The following is a 26127-nucleotide window of genomic DNA, read 5'->3' as shown; positions in this document are numbered from 1 at the left end:
GCAATTTATGGGTTTTATTTACCATTTAAAGGTATTTCAACAGGTAAAAAGGACTGAATGAGCTATGATCTGTCAAATATAACAGCCATGAAGGAAATCAAGTCATTTTGAGGCAGAAAGAACAGTTCACTCAATAAATAGAGGCTGTAATCACTTTTCAGCAAGTGTAAAACTTCATTTTATGGGTTGTATTGACCATTTAAAAGGTATTTCAACACATAAAAAGGACTGAATGAGCTATGATCTGTCAAATATAACAGCCATGAATGAAATCAAGTCATTTTGAGGCAGAAAGAACAGTTCACTCAATAAACAGAGGCTATAATCACTTTTTGGCAACTGCAATTTATGGGTTTTATTGACCATTTAAGAGGCATTTCAACAGGTAAAAAAGGACTGAATGAGCTATAATCTGTCAAATATAACAGCCATGAATGAAATCAAGTCATTTTGAGGCAGAAAGAACAGTTCACTCAATAAATAGAGGCTGTAATCACTTTTCGGCAAGTGTAAAACTGCATTTTATGGATTTTATTTACCATTTAAAGGTATTTCACCTCGTAAACAGGACTGGATTGTTTGGCACAAAGCAAGTAAATAGGCTTTCTGTTAATCACGTAAAAATCATGCTCGAGCAACTTAATCAAAACTAAATAAACGTAATCGCGATTAAGCAGTACGGCAAATTAATTAAATGAATAATTTTGATTATGCGTTACAGGAAAAGTTTCTTTGCTATTAGCACGGACATATTACCACGGACACAGAGTTATATGCATTTGCAGGTTATGGCCGTTTGATCATGATAAAAGCAGCTGTAGACGTGTAGAAACAGGGGCGATACCCTTTAAACATGCCGTGCGCGCTCCCGCGGACGGCAGTCAGTTTTCGGCAGACGATCAGTTTTCGGCACGACACCTGTCGCACTCATGCAGCCCCAGACCATGACACTCCCACCATCATGCTTGTAGGGCTGGGCGTTATATCGAATGCTTTTGTCACGCGCATTTCGTCAGTAAAGCCGGTTCCCTGATTACCGCTAAATCGCCATCACCTGCTTTCAAATGGAGCGGTATTTAAAAGACAGAGCCGTAGTTCACTGACAAACCACGCAATATCGCGTTCAATATCGACGGCGATTCATATCGATATTGAACGTGATATTGCGTGGCTTGTCAGTGAACTACATGCTTGACTGTAGGCAAGACACACTTGTCTTTGTACTCCTCACCTGGTTGCTGCCACGCACGCTTGACACCCTCTGAACCAAATAAGTTTATCTAGTTCTCATCAGACCACAGAACATGGTTCCAGTAATCCATGTCCTTAGTCTGTTTGTCTTCAGCAAACTGTTTGCGGGCTTTCTTGTACATCATTTTTAGAAGAGGCTTCCTTCTGGGATGACAGCCATGCAGACCAATTTGATGCAGTGTGCGGCGTATGCTCTAAGCACTGACAGGCTGACCCCCCACAAACTTGACCCCTTTCAACCTCTGCAGCAATGCTGGCAGCACTCATACATCTATTTCCCAAACACAACCTCTGGATATGACGCTGAGCATGTGCACTCAACATCTTTGGTCAAACATGGTGAGGCCTGTTCTGAGTGCAACCTGTCCTGTTAAACCGCTGTATGATCTTAGCCAGTGCTGCAGCTCAGTTTCAGGGTCTTGGCAATCTTCTTATAGCCTATGCCATCTTTATGTAAAGCAACAATTCTTTTTTTCAGACCCTCAGAGAGTTATTTGCCATAAGGTGCCATGTTGAACATCCAGTGACCAGTATGAGAGAGTGAGAGCGATAACACCAAACACACCTGCTCCCCATTCACACCTGAGACCAGTGGCGGCTGGTGCAAAAATTTTTTGGTGGGGCACAAATTTTTTTTATTTTTTTTTTTAGAAATGCAGGAATGAATAGGCTAATTGTTAAATAATCATTTAACAAGTGATATAATAATGTATCATTACTAATCTAAAACATGGAAAATTCAGTATTTAAAGCATGCATAGGACTGGGATCTAAAATAAAAAATCTGTATTTAATAAAAAAAAAATATATATATATATATATATATATATATATATATATATATATATATATATATATATATATATATATATATATACCACATCCTGCCCAATATTTTCCTAGAAACAATGTTCATATTGAAGACTATAAAAACAAACATGAATGCCGGAGCTCGTTCACGGAAGTTTGTGCTTGCTGAAGGCTCCTCCCGGCTCGTCCACACCTGACTGCAGGCCCGTCGCCAAGGGGGGGCATTAGGGGGCAGTGCCCCCCCAGATGACACAACGTGCCCCCCTAATAGTCATCCAGCAAACTTCCGATTGAGAGCAAAAACCTTATTTGTGGATCTGGCTATTTACATATTCCAGAACGAAATGTCTTCAGCAGCATTTAGCTCATAGGAAAACTCTCTCTACAACGGTACGGCGATGGACTTGAGACTATTTTCTCACTCAAACCACTGCCTACCTGCTGCTGCTTCTGATTGCTTGTAGAGGGAAAAACTGCACATAACTACTGGTCTAGGATCAGTTAATATTAGCATATTGGCGAAACATATTTGGCAAATGATCCAGTGCGCCTCTGTGTTTGCGCTCTGAAGAACGACAATACTTTAGAACATTGGAGTGTTGAGCACTGTAGCTAATCACGAACAAATCTGTTGATTTCTAGAACGAATTATGATGAGGGAATATTTGCCAGCGTCTACAACTCAAAATCCACTCGCCGCTCAAAACGAGTTTTTGTTCAGTGCTAACTTAAACACCTCTGACTTGTCATTGCGTTCCAGAAATCAACAGATTTTGGTTAACAAAAAATTATGTAAATTGTTATGTAATTATGCAGTCAGTTTAATTCATTGTTACAGAACTTCTTGAGATCGCAATGAACTAAGATGAGCGAGATTTTTTACTGATTATAAAGAGAGCGCCTTTTGCGCACTCTCTGCCAAATTCCGTGTGCGTAATCTGTTAAAATTAACAGTGGTTTGTGAACGTAAACACTTTATTAACAAATAATAATTTATCAGCAGTGTTTATGTTGGGATATGTAGGTTGTGCTGTGACAAGTAAGTTAAAGCTATTTCGAGGAAATCTGTTTAAATATGTTTTTAAATGGAAATCGCATCTCCTTACCCTGGAGTTGGTTCACCCTCCGCCTGAGCATAAAATTCATATTTAACGCATTATTACACAAAACGGAACTCGAAACATAATTAGGCCGTATTTATTAATGACTATCACTCGGAGACCTGCCGCCTTCAACTATTTTAATGGTGAGTGCACTCAAAAGTCTTAGTTACACTTAAATATGCTATAGATGTAGGCTAGCCTATTTATTGCTGTTTTGGTATGTATCATTTTTATTATTGTGCTGTTCGAGGAATTGAAAAGCTTTTGTGTCTCGTGTTTGCAAATAATATTGCCATAATGCAAAGGGGTTTCGTTTTTGGTGTAGTTTAATTAGGATCGAGTATCTTGTGTTTTTGTGGTAATATAGAACTTTATTTCATTATAGAAGTCTATTTCATTAATAATAAATACAGGACATTATTATTTTGGCGAACGTCTGTTTATCAGATTATAAAAATGTGTGCCCCCCTATGGAAACCGAATGCCCCCCCATTCTATATGTTCTGCCGACGGCCCTGCATGATTGCAAAATGGAAATATTTTCTCGACTTTCTAACATTTGCAGATGGAGAATATATCTGTGAAATGTAAATAATGCACTGAGAAAATTATTGGATGTCACTTCAGTTTAAAAAAAAAATATTAAGAGGTATGTTAGTTTCCACCAATCGCTGCACAAGTTAAGGTTACGTATGATGACGAAAGCACGTTAGTGCGAGCCCTCCCGGAACCCATAGAGATTGCATTGCAGTGCCTGTAGTTCGAAAAAAAAGTTTTTTGAATGGAAGTCTATGGGAGCAGTCGGGGCAAATCTTCGCCAGACTGAAATGCCCAAAAAGAGGCGGTACTCCACAGAGCGTGACTCGATGCTGATTGGACTATATCCAGAGGCAGAACAAACAGCAGTGACAGCTTAAGTAACTCTGGTTGAATGTGATTGAAAAATCCGTCCCTTTCTCACTTTGGTGGTGCGTTGCCCTATTGCCCTAATGAAGAAACCGCCCCTGCCTGAGACCTTGATTTATACTTCTGCGTCAGACCTACGCCGGAGCCTCCTATATGTCTGTTTTCATTTATACTTCTGCGTTATTGTCTGCGTCGATGTGCATGCAGACCGCTAGTAGGCAGTGTCCGTATATATATATATATATATATATATATATAATATACACACTATGAATTTTAGATTTATTTCATTAAATCATAGTTTTAAGTGCTAGGGAAAATTTTTCAAAAGATTTTTATTTAGGATACTTCATCACATTGCTTTTTAGAGTAAATATGGTTGCAACTATGTGTACACTGATACAGAAAAGTTAGTTTAATATGGACTGTTTTGCTATATCTAAAGACATAATTCACCCACCTCTTGACAAAAAATTTCTTACCATAACAGACATTCAGTCTCTATATCGCTGTCATTATAATAAACCAGACCTCATACTAACCAGGCCAAAAGCTACCAAACATACTGTATATATGTATGTACATACATGTCTTTTATTTTATGTAATACATATTTCAGTGGTCATTGGCGGCCCTGAAGTCCATTGTGTAGGTGTTCTGCCAATGTGAGGTTGACCCTGTGGAGAGCGCTGTGGTGCTGAGGGTACTCTTCAGCCAAATGCTGGATAATGGAGCTGACCTGAGATAAGAGTGCAGAAAATAATTAGCATCATTAGTCTTATTTACTGGCTTTTGAAATCACAAGATTCTGCTTTTCTCCTCTTTGCCTCACTGGTTTCACCTCAGCTACTGATAATATCACAAAACCTTTGTTGTTGTTGCCATGAGCTTGTAATTGTAATTTAGCTTTAACTGAAAGTTAATGTTGGGTCTACAACTAGACATTACAATTTGAATTTGCTACAATAGCAATCTGGATTTGCTATGCATGCTGCTACAGTTAATATTTGCTAACATTGCAATCTGAATGTCACAAATTCTCTGTGTCTGTATAAATAGACTTTTAATTTGATATTCTTTTGTCTTACTTTGCCTATGTTCAGTTCCAGTGTGTTTAGTTCCTGCTTCCTCAGTTGCCATAGTTCCGCCAAGATCATTGTGTCATTGTTTAACTGATTAGAGTCTCACCTGTCCCTCATTGCTCCTGTGTATTTAAGCAATTCAGTTTCTTCAGTTATTGTCGTGTTAACATTACGTGCTGGTTTGTATCTGTGTTGATTCATAGATTCTATTAAATGTTACTTCACCATTCATGGTCTTCAAGCCTTATTACTCTGGATCGTCAAGCCAGCACCTAACACTGAATTTGCTATGCATGCTGCTGCTATTAATAATATTTGCTAAAATTACAACCTGAATTGTTATGCATGCTACTGCAGCAGCAGCTGTTTTTTTCCATTTCAGCTGTTAATTTCATAAATAATTAACTTTACACTTTACACTAACTAATCACTGATGCTTTTTTAATGCTTTTTTAATGGTGATCCAACCTAAAAATGACGAAGCTTGATTCTGACATTGGTGTGCATCTGGAATCAGCCTGCATACACTCAACATAGAAATGAAAAACATTGCCCTTAGTAAAAGTGCCATGGAAGGTTTCGAGCAAATATGTTGATCCCATTTGAAAGTGTATACGTGCAAGAATGCCTAATTTACTTTAACTGTTCCTAAATTCGAATTGCTGCAATGCTGTATTCTCACATCAACTTAACATAAAAACTGCTGCTTATATACTTAGTAATTTACTCCTACCCAGAATGCAAGACAATAAAAAGTATGATGCTTGATTTTAAAACTTGTATATGTTTGCTAGTTTAGAAATTAAAAGGCTAACAAACACAATAATGTACTGAGATAAGAAGTAAAAGGACATTCAGTTATCTAGATGTTGAATGTCAGAATAACTCTGGATATAACTGGAAACGTGCTGCAAACTGTTTTCTTCAGTAGAACAGTAAATGAGATTTTTAGCTGAATGAAACCATAGTCAATGGTGATTCATATAATGCAAACAAACAAACAAACATATACAGGCAAAACAAAATTAATACCTGTGGCTCCTGACAATTCACTGAGGGCTTCTGAAGTGAAACGATTGGTCTGTGCAAGAAACTGAACATTATTTACAACATTATTATGTGTAATCCAGAGCGGTCCTGAGCGTATTCTGGAGCGTGAGCTTCCTGATGCATGGAAGAAGTATTGTTCATCAAAGTGGTATTTACTTGTACTTATCCTGGATGCTGCAACCTATATATAAAATTAAGATTACGTTCACTTGCGCAGTCTCAATCGGGAAGATTTTTCACAGATTCCCAATGTTTGAGCTCCTGTGTATACGTCATTATGCGACAGGAAGCTTGCGCTCCAGACTGCCATGAATGTGCACAGGACGTGCCGAAAGTGACAAAGTTCATTATATGAATCACCAAGGACAACAGTTTCAGCTAAAATCTTCTTTAAATTTCTACTGAAGAAAAAAAGACACACTGGATGGCTTGAGGGTGAGTAAATTAACAGCAAATTTAGATTTTTGGATGAACTATCCCTTTAAGGACCAATCAGCCTACGCTATCTGGAGTTTCATGACAGAACTTGGTATATACAGTGAGGAAAATAAGTATTTGAACACCCTGCTATTTTGCAAGTTCTCCCACTTAGAAATCATGGAGGGGTCTGAAATTGTCATCGTAGGTGCATGTCCACTGTGAGAAACATAATCTAAAAAAAAAAATCCAGAAATCACAATGTATGATTTTTTAACTATTTATTTGTATGATACAGCTGCAAATAAGTATTTGAACACCTGTCTATCAGCTAGAATTCTGACCCTCAAAGACCTGTTAGTCTGCCTTTAAAATGTCCACCTCCACTCCATTTATTATCCTAAATTAGATGCACCTGTTTGAGGTCGTTAGCTGCATAAAGACACCTGTCCACCCCATACAATCAGTAAGAATCCAACTACTAACATGGCCAAGACCAAAGAGCTGTCCAAAGACACTAGAGACAAAATTGTACACCTCCACAAGGCTGGAAAGGGCTACGGGGAAATTGCCAAGCAGCTTGGTGAAAAAAGGTCCACTGTTGGAGCAATCATTAGAAAATGGAAGAAGCTAAACATGACTGTCAATCTCCCTCGGACTGGGGCTCCACGTAAGATCTCACCTCGTGGGGTCTCAATGATCCTAAGAAAGGTGAGAAATCAGCCCAGAACTACACGGGAGGAGCTGGTCAATGACCTGAAAAGAGCTGGGACCACCGTTTCCAAGGTTACTGTTGGTAATACACTAAGACGTCATGGTTTGAAATCATGCATGGCACGGAAGGTTCCCCTGCTTAAACCAGCACATGTCCAGGCCCGTCTTAAGTTTGCCAATGACCATTTGGATGATCCAGAGGAGTCATGGGAGAAAGTCATGTGGTCAGATGAGACCAAAATAGAACTTTTTGGTCATAATTCCACTAAACGTGTTTGGAGGAAGAAGAATGATGAGTACCATCCCAAGAACACCATCCCTACTGTGAAGCATGGGGGTGGTAGCATCATGCTTTGGGGGTGTTTTTCTGCACATGGGACAGGGCGACTGCACTGTATTAAGGAGAGGATGACCGGGGCCATGTATTGCGAGGTTTTGGGGAACAACCTCCTTCCCTCAGTTAGAGCATTGAAGATGGGTCGAGGCTGGGTCTTCCAACATGACAATGACCCGAAGCACACAGCCAGGATAACCAAGGAGTGGCTCTGTAAGAAGCATATCAAGGTTCTGGCATGGCCTAGCCAGTCTCCAGACCTAAACCCAATAGAGAATCTTTGGAGGGAGCTCAAACTCCGTGTTTCTCAGCGACAAGCCAGAAATCTGACTGATCTAGAGAAGATCTGTGTGGAGGAGTGGGCCAAAATCCCTCCTGCAGTGTGTGCAAACCTGGTGAAAAACTACAGGAAACGTTTGACCTCTGTAATTGCAAACAAAGGCTACTGTACCAAATATTAACATTGATTTTCTCAGGTGTTCAAATACTTATTTGCAGCTGTCTCATACAAATAAATAGTTAAAAAATCATACATTGTGATTTCTGGATTTTTTTCTTTAGATTATGTCTCTCACAGTGGACATGCACCTACGATGACAATTTCAGACCCCTCCATGATTTCTAAGTGGGAGAACTTGCAAAATAGCAGGGTGTTCAAATACTTATTTTCCTCACTGTATACTAGCATGAGATGAACAATATTTCTGCCTTTTTTTCTTTTTCTTTTTTTTTCACATTTCCAGTGTTCTTGTGGTCAACTTAATTTACTAGAAAACTTCAGTGGATTATACGCTGACCATTTTCAATCGCTCTTCATGTTTCTGTGTAGCCAGCTCCAATGCTGTGTCTCCGCTTGCCACCGGAGTGTACCGTCCCTCTTTAACAGCTTGCAGGTGTTTCACCCGGCCTTGCAGTACGGGCAGACGAGACAAATTCTACAGGAGAGAAAAGAAAACCATTGGTGACACCACATACAAATTATAATTGGAACGTAAATGGCTTTTTGAGATCTGGTACAAATATGACATACAAAAATACATAGGCTATAGTCCCATATGCATGCATGAATAATAATTAAAAGATTGCAATTCAAACACACACACAATTTTATTTCTGAATGACAATGATTCTGCTATGTCTATTAAAAATTCAAACATTCAAGTGTGTGATACGTTGTTTCCTGTGATTGCGATTCTTGTGTAAATATAAAGTCTATGTAAACACACTCGCTCTGATGCCACGTTTATGTGGAATAAAATTGTTCTAAATAGGTTGATTTAACCATAATATAAGCCCCCAAAAGGCTGGGCACCACAGGTGTGTCCAGTATGCAAGTGTACGACATATGCTGTTGGTGGATGCACTGACTCTCTCTTTGGCTTCTTGTAGTGCACTGCGGTCTTGGGTGAGAACCACTATGGTATTCTGCAGGTCACTGAGATGCATATGTTTGTCTCGGAGGCTGGAGGTCATAGAGCCCTGCCTCTCCTCCAGCTGGGCTATAAGACCATCATACTCCTCTGCTTGCTGAACACACACACAGACATACAGTAAATAACAGTGACATATTTTGTAAATAAAAACTAGACGGAAAAGGTCATATACATGGTTATTATTGTTAAAGGTGGGGTAAGCAGTTTTTCAAAAACACTGTTGGACATTGTTGATATTTGAAATCAACCCAGACAAACCCACCCCTCTCTTCATTGCTCCGCCTCCAAAACTTACCCTCCAATCCTAACCATTCTGCTTTGAGTCGGTCTCAAACTCAGGCCCGTTCGCTGCTGGCAGGCGAGGCGAGTGCGCTAACAATTACGTTAAACACTGCATTCTCTAACGGTCGTCAGTGCGCAGTGGTTTACCTGCACAACTCTCACTATCTGGACACTGTTACACACGCAATGCAAGAGTGGATGTCTGTTTATCACAGCTGACGTGCAACAAAATGCTTCACGAAAAATAAAGCACAGAAGATGAATGAACGACAAGGAAGCACAAAAATGAACATACATTAAATGTATAAACAGAGTACAAACAAACAAGAATTTGTTGTTAGGTGCCAACAGCACAGCAGCTCCAGGCAATCAATGACACTCAGACCCAGTGTAACTTACATGTGGTGCCGAATCAAAGCAGCCTCCGTGTCTGTTTATAGGCCTTCCGGCTTAGCTCTCTTCAGTGCTGGAAAGCTTTTCTAATATTAACGCGGGTCCTAAAGCACTTGCCCAGTCATAAACCTTTATTCCAGTGATATTCTCTTGATCTCTTTTGTATAGTGTCTCATCTTTCTTTCTGCATTTTTTTTTTCTTTTCAAATCTCCCTCTTGCTCATGTTTGTTGTTGGTGTTGGCCCATCTAACTTCCAAACAGTGTTTTTGAAAAAATACTTACCCCATCTTGAACTAAAATGAAACTGAACACTAAAAATTAAATAAAAAAAAAAAAGCATTTCATTAAAACTAACTATATATAAACCAAAATATTTGGAAAAACTGAAACTTGACAAAAATACATTTTCATGACTATCATTTCATGGTTAAATTTTCTTCACTCTAAGCTAACTCAAAATTATCCATGAATTATTTTTCTTTTAGATATAAAATTATCACACTTATTAAATTGCTATTTACCAATAAATACATAAACGGACAGTAAATATTGATTTGTGATCAAAACTAGAAACATAGCTTTAAAGAAAATCAGTTGGCTGGGACATTGGTCAATTATATAGTTTACCAGTCATTAAGCAAAATTATTTTGTAATATTCTGAATGACACCACTGACCAAATACAGTCAAGTTCCCAGAAATATTAAATCAGTTTGAGAAACTGTTTTAACTTTTAATTGCTCTACTACAAAAAAAAGCAGAAGTAAACTGCAACTAGAAAAAAACTAAAACTAAATTATGCATAAAGTAAAACTAACAAATTTGAACTAAATTAATAAATAAATACAAGAAATTACTCAAAAAAAAAATAAAAGCTAAAAAGGTCTAAACTATAATAACCTTGATTACAATTTAGTAGTGATGACTTTATGAATTTCTTTACTGAGAAAATCGAAAGCATCAGAAATACAATTGTAAATGTACAACCTTTAACAGAGTTTTATGATTCAGCCTCAATTATTGCCCCTCAAGAACAGTTGCAGTGCTTTACAACTATAGGACAGGAAGAGCTAAATAAACTTATCACTGCGTCTAAACCAACAACATGTTTATTAGATCCAGTACCCACTAAACTACTGAAGTAATTGTTACCTGTAGCAGAAGAGCCTCTTCTCTATATTATCAACTCGTCTTTATCTCTAGGTCACGTCCCACGACCGTTCAAGCTAGCAGTTAGTAAGCCTCTCTTTAAGAAACCACAATTAGATCCAAAAGTATTAGCAAATTACAGACCCATTTCAAATCTTCCATTTATGTCTAAAATACTAGAAAAAGTGGTGTCGGTCCAATTATGCTCCTTCTTGCAAAAAAACACTATCTATGAAAAATTTCAGTCAGGATTCAGATCTCATCATAGCACAGAAACTGCGCTCGTTAAAATTACAAACGACTTACTTCAAGCTTCTGACCAAGGCTGTGTCTCAATACTAGTGTTACTTGATCTCAGTGCTGCGTTCGACACTATAGATCATAAAATACTCCTAGATCGACTACAATATTACACTGGTATTCAGGGCCAGACATTACGGTGGTTTAGGTCGTACCTATCAGACCGTCACAATTTTGTTTATATAAACGGGGAAAAATCTAAGATCACGTAAACTATGAAGTGCCGCAAGGATCAGTGTTAGGCCCTCTGCTATTTTCAATATACATGCTGCCACTCTGCAATATTATAAGAAAACATGGAATTAGTTTCCACTGCTATGCCGATGATACTCACTTATATATTTCAACACAACCAGATGAAATCTCTAAATTATCCAATCTGACAGAATGTATTAAAGAAGTAAAACTTTGGATGATTAGTAATTTTCTTCTATTAAATTCAGATAAGACTGAAGTATTACTTATTGGACCAAAAACCTGTACACAGAATCTCTCAGACTACAATCTGCATTTAGAAGGATGTACTGTTACTCCATCCTCGACAGTTAAAGACCTGGGTGTTATATTAGACAGCAACTTGTCCTTTGAAAATCATATTTCATATGTTACAAAAACAGCCTTCTTCCACCTCAGAAACATTGCTAAGATACGGAATATGTTATCTATTTCTGACGCAGAAAAGTTAGTTCATGCTTTCATGACGTCTTGACTAGATTACTGTAATGCATTATTAGTTGGTTGTCCTGCTTCTGCAATAAATAAGCTACAATTAGTACAAAATGCAGCTGCTAGAGTTCTTACCAGGTCAAGAAAATATGATCATATAACAACAATTTTATCATCTCTACACTGGTTACCCATTAAGTTCCATATCGATTATAAAGTATTGCTAATGACCTATAAGGCTCTAAATGGTTAAGCTCCTGTGTACTTAACTGATTTTCTATCGCCCTACAATCCTTCACGCTCCTTAAGATCACAAAACTCTAGACTTCTGGTTGTACCTAGGATAGCTAAGTCCACTAAAAGAGGGAGAGTGTTTGCACATTTGGCTCCAAAACTCTGGAATAACCTTCCTGATAATGTTCGGGCTCAGACTCGCTCACCCAGTTTAAATCTAGATTAAAGACCCATCTCTTTAGCCAAGCATTCACATAATGCATCTCATATCAGATCAATTGCACATGACTATCTTTGCTTAATGTTATGAACAGCAGCTACGCTAATTATTCTCCATTTGCTTTTCTGTTTTGCCTAGACTAGAGATGACTTCAGCTTCAGTTTGGATCCAGCCTCTTAAGAAGACCTCAGATGAACAACACCTATGAAGAGACGGCGCTAACTCCTGTGAGGACTTCAAAAGACGCAATCATCTGGATCAACATGCACATTACACAATTTCTATATATCCTAATCATTGTTAATGTAATTCATTTTTCAGGAGCTCATTGCTTCTACGTTCTGTTAAACTGCTAACAGTGATTGTAAATTAATTGCCTAAATTATTACATTATTTCATAACTGCATCTTTAAATTGTGATGTTGACATGCATTCTCTGTGAAGCTGCTTTAAAATGATATGTATCGTGAAAAGCGCTATACAAAGTTGTGAATTGAATTGAATTGAATTGATTCACAAACACACCTTCTTAGTTTGGAGAATCTTTCGGCGGAGGCTCTGGAGAGTGTTGTGGTAGTCGCTGTGTGTGGGCTGCTTATGGTCGGATCGTGCCTGAGCCTCACTCTGAACAGCTATAGTCTCACGTCTGGCCACCACTGACTCCATGTCTCTCAATAATCTCTCCTGCTGCTTCATCAATTGAGCATAACGAACCTAGACACATACATAAGATCCATTCAGACTGAAACCACACTTATAAGTACTGATGCATATTAATTTACTTCTATACATACAAACTTTCTAAGTTATACAAACCTCCATACGGTGAATCTCTGCTCTCATAGTTCGTATGTCTCCCTGTCCGATGTCTGAATCTATGGCAGAGCGAGTCTCTCGCATCAGCTGGGTTCTCTTTTCCCACAGCATGATCTGATGCCTTCACATATAAACAAAAAACTTATACAATCCATTCATTAACTCCACACAACGTTGATTCTTCAGCTCTGCTGTTATATTGATTCTATACATTATGAAAATGTATTGAGAATTCAAATGAATGTCCATTTGTGTGTATGGCTGTATCTCAAACCTAGTAAGCTGCCTACCGAAACAGCATTTTTGGGCCAAAGACATGTTCAGAGTGAGCTGCTCACACAGCTCCAATGATGCCCATAAATGTTCTCTAGGTAGGCATTTAATAAGAATTTGGGTATTACTTTATAATAAGTTCCCATGTTAGTTGATGCCATATCTAACATTAACTAAAAATGAGCAATGCATTTGCTACATTATTTATTAATCTCTGTTAATGTTAGTTAATAAAAAAACAACTGTTCATGTTAACTCGAGCCCATTAAATAATATTAAAAAATACAACATTTGATTTACTAGTGTTAAATTGACATTAACTAAGATTAATATATTCTTTAAAGTATTGTTATTGTTAGTTCATGTTAACTAATGTAGTTAACTAATGTTAATAAATGGAACTTTATTGTAAAGTGTTACCAGAAGTTGAAACTCAGTCATTGTGTGTGTGTGTGTGTGTGTGTGTGTGTGTGTGTGTGTGTGTGTGTGTGTGTGTGTGTGTGTGTGTGTGTGTGTGTGTGTGTGTGTGTGTGTGTGTGTGTGTGTGTGTGTGTGTGTGTGTGTGTGTGTGTGTGTGTGCGCATTTTTGTTATTTATGAGGACACAAATTTGCATAATGACATGGGTATTACACTGGTATTACGAAGTAAACATGAAATATGAGGACATTTCATGAGTCCTCATATTTAAAATAGCTTTCAAATCATAATAAACAATGTTTTATTAAAAATGTGTACAGTTTGTACAGTATAAAAACCATTACGCCTATGGAATGTCCTCACTTTGATAGCAAAACAAACATGTGTGTGTGTGTGTTTGTGTGTGTGTGTAAAGAGTGTTGGACTCACTCTGCCTCCACTAGGCTGTTGATGAGTCTCTCTTTCTCTTCATTTAACCTCTCCAGCTTCAACTGAGTCTCAACTGAATCCCTCTCGGCCTCCTACAAACACAAGATAGATAACTGTTCAAAATGAGTGATAATTACATGTCTGTTTACAACAGGGATTCTCAACTCTGACTTCTGAGGTCCATGTTGTAGCAGAATTTGTCCACAAACCTGTTCAAACATAACTTAATCCCTTAAGTTACAGGCAACATTCCTGTAAAATGTGCCTACAACACCTAAAAAAGCATACACAAAGTAAATTTCATGCTGTTCTTTTTTTCATGAACCATTTGGAGTATATGCATGATTTTGGTCTCTTTTGAAAGGTATGTGTGCCGCGGGTGGTAAAGTGGAACACTAACAGGTTAATCACGGTCTTCAGGATTACTTGAAATAAGGTGACAACCAAATTTAACTGCAGTGTGTACATGGATGAAATGTCTGCTATAACAGAATGGGAAGCTAAATAATGTATTGTTTAACCTTCAAAATGTTCATTGATAAATATTCTTTCAAGTTGTATTTGTGTTACGGAATAGAACATGTAGTATTGTGTTTACATTACTACTGATTAGTATTTATATTGCTGCTGATCTTTTGAGTTTCTAGTATACACTGAAAAAAATTGCCCTTTATTGTTATACAGTAAATGAACAAGATCCAAAAGGAACATCAGTTCTTACTGTAGGTTGTGTGCTTGGGAAAATGACATACAGATGAGTACAGAAGACAAAATGAAAAGAATAAGAACAGAAGAATACATAAAAAATGAGTGGATAAGGAAAAGGCCCATTTTTTCATAATCAGCTACACAGTGTGTAGAGTTGCACCTTGAGTTTCTGTCTGAACTCTGTTTCCATCAGACTGTTGCTCTGTTGCAGGGCTTGATTCAGATCGCTGTTTTTACTGAGCAGAGAGTTCAGTTTCACCATGTCTGCCATGAGAGCTTTGATCTGTTTATCCAGATCTGCCTGCTCGCGCTGTTCCTGCTCCATCTCACCTATGCAGAGGATGATATTAATTATTTATCAGACTCATTTTATTACTTTGTGACATTATTCTACTCACCCTTCAACCATTGAACATTAAAAGGAAACTTAAAAGTGTAAAAGAAACATACAAACATATATTTGTTTTGGATATATTTACAGAATTTTATTTTTCAATATAATACAAACCAAATTTGTATTGGTTTGTATTATATTGCACTTATACTGTATTGTGCTAATGTAGAATGCCTGAGCCTCAACCTAAGCATTTCAATGTGCAAATTGTCACTGACATTGTACACATGATAAATAAACTTGAAACTTGAACTTGAAACTGGTTTTCATTGGCATGTGCTTGCAGATAGTGGCATGTGCCACTAAAACTTGTGACGTGTGCCAGTGGATATTGGCATGTGGAAATAAATCTTGTGACAGGTGCCACAGACAATGTTGTCATGTATGTTGTGACATCTCCAGTAGTGACTGACAGATGAGTTAAGCAGCTATACTGATGTAATTGTGACACAAAATCCTAAATAAATACCCTTATTTAGTGATTTTAAAAATAAATATCAATTAAACATATTTACAAATTGGTAATATTTTTTAAATATGTATGTGTATGTACTGTACGTAAACTTACATTTTCAAATATATTAACAAGCAAACTGCCCATTCTAAGAAACAGAATAAATCTATCATGGGTCACTACGAATACTGCATTAGAAGTCGAGTCCGTAAACCTTTATTTTTGCATGATGCTGCATGCATGCCGGTAGGTGTCAGTATAAGTAAGTATAACATTGGCTAAGATAAACTAAAACTTACAACAGTTGAGGAAGATCCACGGGTGGTGTATTTGATATTTGATTGTGAGTTAGATGGTAGCAAAAACAAGAGTCTGATATTGATCTAAAGAAATATAGATATAATTTATATATAATTTAAATAATATAATATGTGGTTAGTGGTTCTCATCTATACCTTTAATATTTCATAAATAATTTTATGGAATTATGTAATAAGAAATAAAAAAAAAATTCATAATGCATTTTAGAATTGTTACTTTATAATGGTTTGTGGCATTTTCTCTCATGCTAGTTTACAATTATATGAAATTGTATTGGTCAATTTGTGATGGCACACATACCCCTTTTGGTTGCTAACACATTAAAAATAATTCCAGTGAATTATTCTAGCGATAAATTCAATTCGGAGAGCAGACCACAAGTGCGCAGTATATGTTGTCTTTTTTCCTATTGTTACAGTGGAATAGAAAATAATCAGGAAGAAAAGAAGTCTCTTCTGCTCACCAAGGCTGCATTTATTTGATTAAAAAAACAGTAATATTGTGAAATTTTATTACAATTTAAAATAACAATTTTTATTTGAATATTTTTTTATGTTATTTATTCCTGTTATGCAAAGCTGAATTTTCAGCACCATTACTCCAGCCTTCAGTGTCACATGATCCTTCGGAAATAATTCTAATATGCTGATTTGCTCCTCAAGAAATGTATTAATACTATCAATGTTGAAAACCATTTTTTTCAGGATTCTTTGATGAATAAAAAGATCAAAAGAACAGCATTTAAAATAGAAATGTTTTGTAACATTATACACTACCGTTCAAAAGTTTGGGGTCAGTAAGTTTTTTTTTTAAATGTTAAGAAATTAATACTTTTTTCAGCAAGGATCCATAAAATCGATCAAAAGTGACAGCGAAGACATTTATAATGCTACAAAAGAGTATATTTCTAATAAATGCTGTTCTTTTGAACTTTCTATTCATTCGTTGAGCATAAGAGACTTTTTTTATATATATGATATCAAATATCATATGGTATACAGTATACATATTTTAACTGTAAAATATTAACTATATATATACAATTTTAACTGTATAGAAAAAAAAATTACTTGAAATATATTATTTTCTGTTATGCAGAAGAAAGTAATAAAGGTTTGGAATAATATGAATGTGAATTTTTTCAACACTATCCCTTTAATTATGATTTATGCTGTTTTTTTGTTTGTTTGTTTGTTTGTTTTTTGGAATACAATACAAAATGTATCTACTACCTGTCTACTACCATAAACTTATAGTCATTATTATTATTATCACTAGTGATGCAAAAAAAAGCATACAGAGTCTTTGAGAATAGTGTGTAAGTGAAAAGTGGTACCTACTCTCTTTCCTGATCTTGCTCTGTTGCAGTATTGTGAGATGTGTTTGTAGGATCTGTACAGAGGAGCTGTGGGCCTGTTTTTCCTGAGTGAATCTCACTAGCTCCCCCTGCTGCCAAAGCCACAACTGCTGCTGCTCTTTAATCTCAGCACCAACTTCCTCCAGCTCCTTAGACAGGGTGGCTGCATGGATCTCCAGAGGACCTAGGTCTTCATGCTACTCTCACACAAACATTTGACAGTTTAAATATGCAGTATCTACAGTAACCAGAATATGAAATGCAATAATCTGTATCAGGGTTCCTCAAATCTTGCCCTGGAGGGTCACTGCCCTACAGAGTTAGCTCCAACCCTGATCAAACACACCTGAGCAAACTAATCAATGTCTTCAGGATCACTAGAAAAGCACAGGTAGGTGAGTTTGATCAGGGTTTGAGCTAAACTCTACAGGGCAGTGGCCCTCCAGGACTGGATTTGAGGAACCCTGGTCTAGATGGATGCTATGACTTATTGTCATCATCAGAGAAAGAGGGAGGTCCATGTCTTTTTCAAAACATTTATACATTAGAACATGAAATGAGCATGAAAATGTGAGGTCTAACCCCAGTACTGGACACAATATCCTTGATCTTCTTGTTGTAGATGCTGATCGTGGCCTGTTTTCGCTCAATATCTGTGACTTGTTTAGCAATCTCTGCCTCGCGAGAAGACAGCAGCAAGTGTCGCTGGCTCATTTCTTGCTCAAGTTCAGCTTGAAATGCAACCAGAGAATCCAGATGTGTCACCACCTCTTGCCCCTCCAGCGTAACTGCATTTATGTCATTGTCCAATTTGCTTAACTGAGCTTCCTAAGAAATCACATATAATGCACAAGTTTAAATTTTATGAAACCTGTCAAAAACATATTCAGGTCATATTACACCTCAAAATCAAGGTCATATTAACCCCCTTATATTATATTGCCTGAAACAAGTCACCATGATATTTATCTCCATAGTTACTCTTTTGGTTTTCATAGTTACTGATTACGTTCTTCAGTTTTTAGTTTAATTCCTCGTTTTGTCCTGTGAGTGTGTGTGTGTGTGTGTGCTTTTGTTTATATTATATGTCCCCACGATGTAATATAAACCTGAGTTCACCTACATCGTGGGGACCAGCCACCGGTCCCCACAATGTAAATTAATTAATAAAAATACAAAATTATGTTTTTGTGAGAAAATAAAGGTGTGCACAGTTTCCTGTGATGGTTAGGTTTAGGGTTAGGGGTAGGGGGATAGAAAGTACGGTTTGTACAGTATAAAATGCATTGCGGCCTATGGAAAGTCCCCTCAATTCACAAAAACAAACATTTTACATTTTACTAACAGCATTCTACCTTCTCTCTCCTGTGTGCTGCAGTTTTATCAGTCAGTCGGCGTGAGTACTTTGCTGCATTACTGTGAGTAAGCTGCTCTTGCAGTCTGTTCATGATCTGGTCCTCCAGGTCCAAACGCACTGCAGACTCTGTCTCCATCTGCTTCCTGAGAGCCTTGAGCTCAGACTGACGCACCTCGTGGTCCTGAAAAAGAAAGCAATAGGTCCCATATATAACCTTCAGACTTGTTCTCATTAACCTGAACACATCAAGCTAATGAAATATTTGTGTTGTAGACTGATATGAATGAAGTACTCCACGCAATGTGCTGAGGGTCTTCTCTGTCTCCTGCAGCATTCGTGTATATGTGATGTACTGGGCCTGTAGGACTTCCTGATTGTTCTGGGAGTGTGTGATGAGTTTACGTGAGGTGGTGCAGTCATTCCGGGCTCGGTTCAGACGCAGAGTGAGAAGCTCATTCTGCTCTTCTTCCTGTGTGATGGACTTTTTATAGCCCTCAATCTCTGTGTCCAGAGAGCGCACCTGATCATTGGCCAGCCTGAAGGAAGGATGTCAATACACATCAATACTGTTGTCTGGGTCTTACAAACACACACACATCATGAGCATTATGTTCACCTCAGTTCTTCATTCATGGCAGTGTAAGCCTCATCCCTCCTCCTCATCATTAACAGGCTGCTGTTCCATTGCTGGAGTAACTGCCTACGCTCGACAGTCACTGAGTCCAGTTCCAGCTGCGCCTATAGCACACACACACAGGTCCATAGGTGCCATATGCAAATGTTAATTTATGTAATATGTGCGAGGCAGGGTTTATGCGCAATTCAAAACTAAATTGAGAAGGATTTTTTTAAATTACAATTCAGTTCTTAATCTAAAAATAAATTTTGAATGGAGGCAGCAAACAGAATTGCAGAATTGAATCTAATTTAACTGAATTTAAGGGTGTAAAATTAAAAGGAACTGAAACTAAGTGTAATTTAATACACTAAAATAATTTTTTGCCAAGACAAATTCTGAATGATGACTTGAAGTTTTAAAGAAATGGTGAAAGTGTTTTATAGGCCTTATATACAGCGAATATATTTATTTGAAATGGTTCCTATAGAAAATTGTACACAACCATTCAAAAGTTTGAATCGGTAAGGTTTTTTTATTTGAAAGAAATTAATACTTTTATTAAGCAAGTATATATTATTGGTTCAAATTGACAGTAAAGAAATGTATAGTGCTACAAAAGATTTCTATTTAGTTCTTTTGAACTTTCTATTCATTTCTATTTGAAAAATCCTAAATATAAATATATCAAGGTTTCCATAAAAATATTAAGCAGCACAATTTTTTTCAACTGACAATAATAAGAAATGTTTCTTGAGCACTAAATCAGCATATTAGAATGATGCTGAAAATTCAGCCATCACAGGAATAAATTGCATTTTAAAATGTGTTAAAATAGAAAACAGTTATTTTAAATTGTAATAATATATCACAATATTACTATTTTTACTGTATTTTACTATCAAATAAACACATGAGCATAAGAGACTTTTTTAATGGCAATGTACACTTCTTTATTGAATTATACTATCTATTTAAAAGAAAAAATGTCATTATTGATGAATGTTATTACATTGGTAACACTTTACATTAAGGTTTAATTTGTTAACATTAGTTAACAACTTCAGTTAACATGAACTAAAAATTAACAATACTTCTACAGCATTTATTAATCTTAGTTAATGTTAATTTCAATATTTTCTAAATTAACACCAATGTTACTAATTTTTTTCGAATCAAAAGTTGTATTAGTTAATGCACTGTGAACTAACATGAACAAACAATGAAGAGCTGGATTTCATTAACCAACATTGACAAAGATTAATAAATACTGTAACAAATGTATTGCTCATTGTTAGTTTATGTTAGTTAATACATTAACTATAATGTAAACAAATGAGACCTTATTGTAAAATGTTACCATTACATCAATGATGAACTCTTATCTCCCCTTAAATCCAGAATTAATGGTACAAATGGAACAAATTGTACTAATGGAACAGTATGGAAATTCACTCAAAAAGTCAGTGTTGTTGATCCCAGTAATATTCTAATTTTAAAGTTACCTACAGTATCCAGTGAAATGCATTCATAGCGCTTAAAATTCATAATGAAATTCATTAAATTTGGGAGTGTATGCTTCACATGATTTGTTGCAGAGGTTTCTAACCTCAGAAAGAGCATCCTTTGCAGCCTTTGTCTGTTCAGTCTGAGCAATGATCTGAACCTCATACAGAGAGATCTGCTCTGAGAGCTTTTCCACATGCTTGGTCAAACGCTCAACATAAAGGTCCTGACAGAGAAAAAGAGATAGAGGTGTATAAACAAACATTTGCTAGAGCTTCAATGAAATGGGGGGATTGCATTTTATCATTTGTTTTTACTTTTATAACATTAAAGCAAAAGAACTTTCTGGTTAATTTATTTATATGATTCATATGTGTGAAAATAGCAAAACACAGGAAATGGCCACATTTGACCAAAATCATGTGCTTTAGAACTCCACCTGCTGATATTTTTGCTCCTCTGCCTGAGTTCTCTCTTTCTGAACTTTGTGTGAAGCATTTATTATTGCTTTGATGTCCAAACGCAGGTCACTATTGGCCTCCTGCATGTAGAGCAACTTCAGAGCCAGGTTGTCCACTTTAGACTGTAATTCCGAGACTATGAAGAGAGCACATGATCAAGACAAGACAAGACAAAATTTTCTCATCACTTTCAATTTTTCACTATTTAAAGACGTGTTTATTTAAGGCATTATTTAAAGTCTGCACCACTGCACCATTCTGCACCAAACATAATTGTAAAATAATGATTTTCTAATTATTTTCATCCCATCTGGCATTATTCAACTTTGTTGAACAGGAAGTCCCCCCAAAAACCGAAGAGATTGGTTGAGCTATTGTTACTATGTTGGGCTGGTTGGGAATCACAGTTTTTACACTTTTTGGGGTAAATCAACTAACTTCTGAAGAAGTTTTATTAAGAAGTTTTGTGTATCTCATTTGTTCACAGACTCATTTATATGAGAGATCAGAATTACTAATTGGAAATAAATAAAAACTTGAACTGAACTAAAACTAAAACTGAGCTAAAAATGAATTAATACAAACTTTAATAGTATATACATTATACTAAAATAACACAGATTTATCAACCTTCTCACCTTGCATATGTTGTTTTTTGGTCCGACTGGCAATATCTTGGTACTGATTTTTTACCCCATCCAGATGGTCTTGGGCCTGTCTACGCTGAGCAACAGCCTGGGCACTGGCCTCATGACTTGCCTCCAGAGAGGCCTGAAGTCTGGCCAACATCTTGTGGACCATGTATACCTCTTCAGCAAGTTCATGGCGCCTCTGAGCCTCTGCCTTCTCCGCTACTATCTGCAACAGAGCAGTAATTATCAGTTTCCTTGGCCTCTGTTTGTATGCAAGTGTTTGCTTATATTTCCCGAAGAACAGAATCAGTAATTTCTACCCAATTTGCATGTGTAGCTATACAAAGACATACTTGTATCAATCAATTGTTGAAGAAACTACCAAGAATTTTTTTGACAGATTTCTTACTTTCTCACGGAGCTCAAGGTTTAATCTCTCCACTTGATTGCTGAGGGTTTTTTTCAATGCAGACTGGAATCTCTTCATTAGAGGCTAAATGGTACAAAATGTTAAAAAAGAACATGGGGCATTAGAAAACTGATAAAAAGAATATTTTATTGATTTGGAAAAAAACATCAGGTTTACACACATGCTCAGGATCCAGCACCACAACTTCCTCATCTTCCTCTCTGACTCCACCTTCTGCCTCAGTGCCACTGAACTCCAGCTGGAGAGTGTGTTGTGGTATAACAGGTGTCCACCTGTTGTTTATTTCTGCTCATAAACAAAACAAAAGGTTATTTCATTGACGAATAATGTTCGTCAACATTTTTTAACTGACAAAAATGAGATTTTAACTACGTATATAAAAACCAGTTTTGACAAAAACTATGACGAAAATCTATTGATATTTTCACCAACAAATAAAAGCGAGACAAAAATGTTAGGGATAGACGATTTGGAAAAAGATCCAGTCAGAAGAACTGATGTCCTGCGTGGTAGATGTGCACATTTGAATTGTAACGACATAAGTTGGCATATACTTGCTGCATGTCTGATAAAATGTACAAAAATGTAAACATCTTAAAGAAAGAGTAGAGCAGACCAAAGGATAAATCTGAAAGAGCTTGACGATGCAAAATAGAGTCAGTATAGTGTCCGGTATAGTGAACGAGTACTGAACTGACCTCTCTTTCGTGTTTTTCTGCGCTTGAACAGAAAAATACACAAAATTATTTCAGAAAGTCAGTTCTGGCGAGTAATCACGTAAACAGTCAGTTATGTTAAGTGAACGTAAACAGTTGGGAGGATAATGAATGTGAATCAGTGAATTGGATCCGTGCATTCAGCCTTAAAGTGACAGCAGCCTAATAAACCTGCTGCTGTCCATCATTAATGTTAATCAAACAACAACAACAACAGCAACAAGAGAAAATCCCTCAATATTCTTGACTGAATCATTTTAATAGCTTTATTAATGATTAATCTATATTTAATTATACAAATAAATATGTCTGCTTGAAAGAATGAAGAATGTTGTATTCAAGTTGTTATAAAGAATGGATATATAGGCCTATATCATCAATTAAAAAGAAGACCATTGTGGCGAGGGGGGCGTGGTTTAGCGGGTTCTGCAACAGGAGGGAGCGTCTGGGGAAGCGCGGTGATTGAACGGGTTGAATGCAAATCACGAACACCTGTTTCTCGTTCCAGTAATTGCCGTGGAGACAGGATAAAACGCCAGGAGAAGCAGGAGCGGAGGAGAGAGATAGAGTCTGCTGACAGTCAGTGTGTGAGCCCTGCTCGTTGCCTGGAGTGAAGCCCGTCCTCGGATGTGGAGTTATTGAGTGTGCGTTGCACCGTCCTTTTGTTTGTTTTGTTTGATATTTTCTCTGGTGAGAATAAAAAGACTGTCAGCAGCCAAAGCCGATCCCTGTCCTCTTCCTTCCCTCTACACAAGAACCTTACCACACTGGTGCCGAAACCCGGGAGGGAAGACGGAAGCCGCCGCCATGCAGGCATCCCCCGCCGCTGGAAAGCCGTTTGCGGACATCATCGCATCACTCGCGGTCCTTCACCAAGAACAACATCGGGCCCTGCTGGATCTCCGTAACGACCAGGAGCGCCGCTTCGAGGCGATTATCCAGGGCCAGCAGGAGGACCGCGAGAGGTTCCGGAGCTGGATAGACCGGGAGGTTCCCGCGGAGACCAGCGTGGCAGCTGCTGCCCCCTTCCAGCTGCCACTACAGAAGATGGGCCCGCAAGACGACCCGGAGGCCTTCCTGGACCTGTTTGAGAAGTCTGCCGAGGTGTCAGGTTGGCCCCGGGACCAGTGGCCCATGCGGCTCGTCCCGCTGCTTTCGGGCGAGTCGCAGGTGGCAGCACAGCAGCTGCCCATCCAGAACCTCCTGGTCTTCAACGACCTCAAGAGGGCCATCCTACAGCGGGTCGGCCGCTCCCCTGAGCAGCATCGTCAACGGTTTCGGTCTTTGGAGCTGGGGGAGGCGGGCCGGCCCTTCGTGTTGGCCCAACAGCTCCGGGACTCGTGCCGCAAATGGCTGATGGCCGACGGAGGCGACGTGGAGCAGATGATCGATCGCGTGGTGCTGGAACAGTTCACCACTCGGCTCCCGAAGAAGACCGCCGAGTGGGTCCAGTGCCACCGGCCCACGTCGCTGGATTCGGCCATCCAATTGGCGGAAGACCACTTGGTGGCGTGCCCAGGGGTCGGCGAACCCCTGCCATCTGTCTCTCTCTCTCCCTCTCTTCCTTCTCTCTCTCTCTCCCGACCTGTCCCTTTGCCTAGGTCCCGTCCGCCCGGCCCGCCTCGTGTTCCACCCCGGGGAACACTAGACTAAAACTAAAACAATTCAGATGACTAAAATATGACTAAACTAAAAGGCATTTTAGTCAAAAGACAATGATTAAAACTAAATCAAAATGCTGTCAAAATTAACACTTCTTGTCACATGAAACATACCAGAATTGTCCAAATTAATCGATCCACTGGTCCCAGCATGATCGATGTCTCTGTCATAATTGTCTGAAAGCTCCATCGATTCCCCCTATAATTAAAATCATTAACAAACATCACTCTACATAAAAATCTAAAACAACAACAAAAAACAATTGAAAAACATTATTTGCCCTGATTGATTGGAAAATTGAAAAACTAATCTACTCTGATACCACCTGTATGATGAATGTTTTTAGTATATAGTGTTAAACTAATAAAAATAAAAGGTTCGTGTAAGACTTCAGACCTCTTTAGGTTCAGTGAATTCATTCGGACCCTATTCCTGCCTATTCGTATGATCCTCTGGTAGAACTCCATCACACCCACCACTTTCCATTTCTTCATAGTCATAAATAAAGTAATACAACACAGACATATAGATACACACACACACACACACACACACACACAGTTTTTTCCATATGCGTAATGGTTTTTATACTGTACAAACAGTACATTCTACTAGCCCCCTACCTAACTACCCATAAGTTACTCCTAAACCTACCAATCACATAAAACATTCTGCAATTTTACATTTTTAATAAAACATCTTTTAGTATGTTTTTAAAGCTATTTTAAAAATGAGGACTGTTTACGTCGTAATATCATATCAGTGTAATAACGTTACCCATTTCTCATAAGTCACAAAAACGCACAAAAACGCATATATATATATATATATATATATATATATATATATATATATATATATATATATATATATATATATATATATATATATATATATATATATATATATACACATGTGTGTGTGTGTTATTTATAGGGGATATGACATTTTAAATTAATTTCATTTTAAAGTAATTTCATTTTAAATTGTCACCTGTTTCCGTTGTATCTTGTTTCTAAGTTGCAGAGAGCCGTGACATCCACAATTCTCCAGCTTAAGTAATCAAATCCCTTTATTCTGGGTAAATATTTTATTATGTTATTTCTGTGTTGTGGTCATTTAGCAGCGCTAGACCTGCAGTGTTTATGTTGCATCTCCGTTGCTAGGAGACGCCACATTTCCGGATTCGCTCCTCTTTCTAAAGGATGACAAATCGAGCTGTAAAACATAGA

General features: G+C 37.6%; 1 protein-coding gene and 1 long non-coding RNA gene across 3 annotated transcripts in view; one reads left to right on the top strand and one right to left on the bottom strand.

Annotated features, from left to right (window-relative positions):
• The window catches only part of LOC137010615 (uncharacterized), a 32442-nt gene extending 23510 nt beyond the window's left edge, over positions 1-8932 (top strand). The window contains exons 1-3 of one of the 2 annotated variants that reach the window (XR_010893388.1): positions 940-1590; positions 1730-1868; positions 8497-8932. This is a non-coding gene — a long non-coding RNA (uncharacterized lncRNA). Of the gene's footprint in view, positions 1-939; positions 1591-1729; positions 1869-8496 lie in introns of those variants that run through there. The other variant, XR_010893387.1, reaches the window with a different exon arrangement.
• ccdc40 (coiled-coil domain 40 molecular ruler complex subunit) lies at positions 2149-26023 on the bottom strand. The gene is made up of 19 exons (XM_067372746.1): positions 25889-26023; positions 25009-25093; positions 22678-22802; positions 22497-22580; positions 22094-22313; positions 21434-21591; positions 21098-21220; positions 19489-19610; positions 19165-19408; positions 18871-19053; positions 18098-18343; positions 17499-17712; positions 15150-15319; positions 14282-14373; positions 13161-13281; positions 12870-13058; positions 9036-9194; positions 8465-8602; positions 2149-4809 (listed from the first exon to the last, which is right to left on the bottom strand). The coding sequence occupies exons 2-19, from the start codon at positions 25082-25084 to the stop codon at positions 4693-4695; spliced, it is 2781 nt and encodes a 926-aa protein (XP_067228847.1). The 5' UTR covers positions 25085-25093; positions 25889-26023; the 3' UTR covers positions 2149-4692.
• Between the last annotated feature and the right edge of the window lie 104 nt (positions 26024-26127).

The sequence above is a fragment of the Chanodichthys erythropterus genome, chromosome 21 (genome assembly GCF_024489055.1).
Source record: "Chanodichthys erythropterus isolate Z2021 chromosome 21, ASM2448905v1, whole genome shotgun sequence".
In the NCBI taxonomy this organism is placed as follows: domain Eukaryota; kingdom Metazoa; phylum Chordata; class Actinopteri; order Cypriniformes; family Xenocyprididae; genus Chanodichthys; species Chanodichthys erythropterus.
The sequence above is the reverse complement of the archived record's forward strand: the minus strand, read 5'-3'. Positions and strand labels throughout refer to the sequence as shown.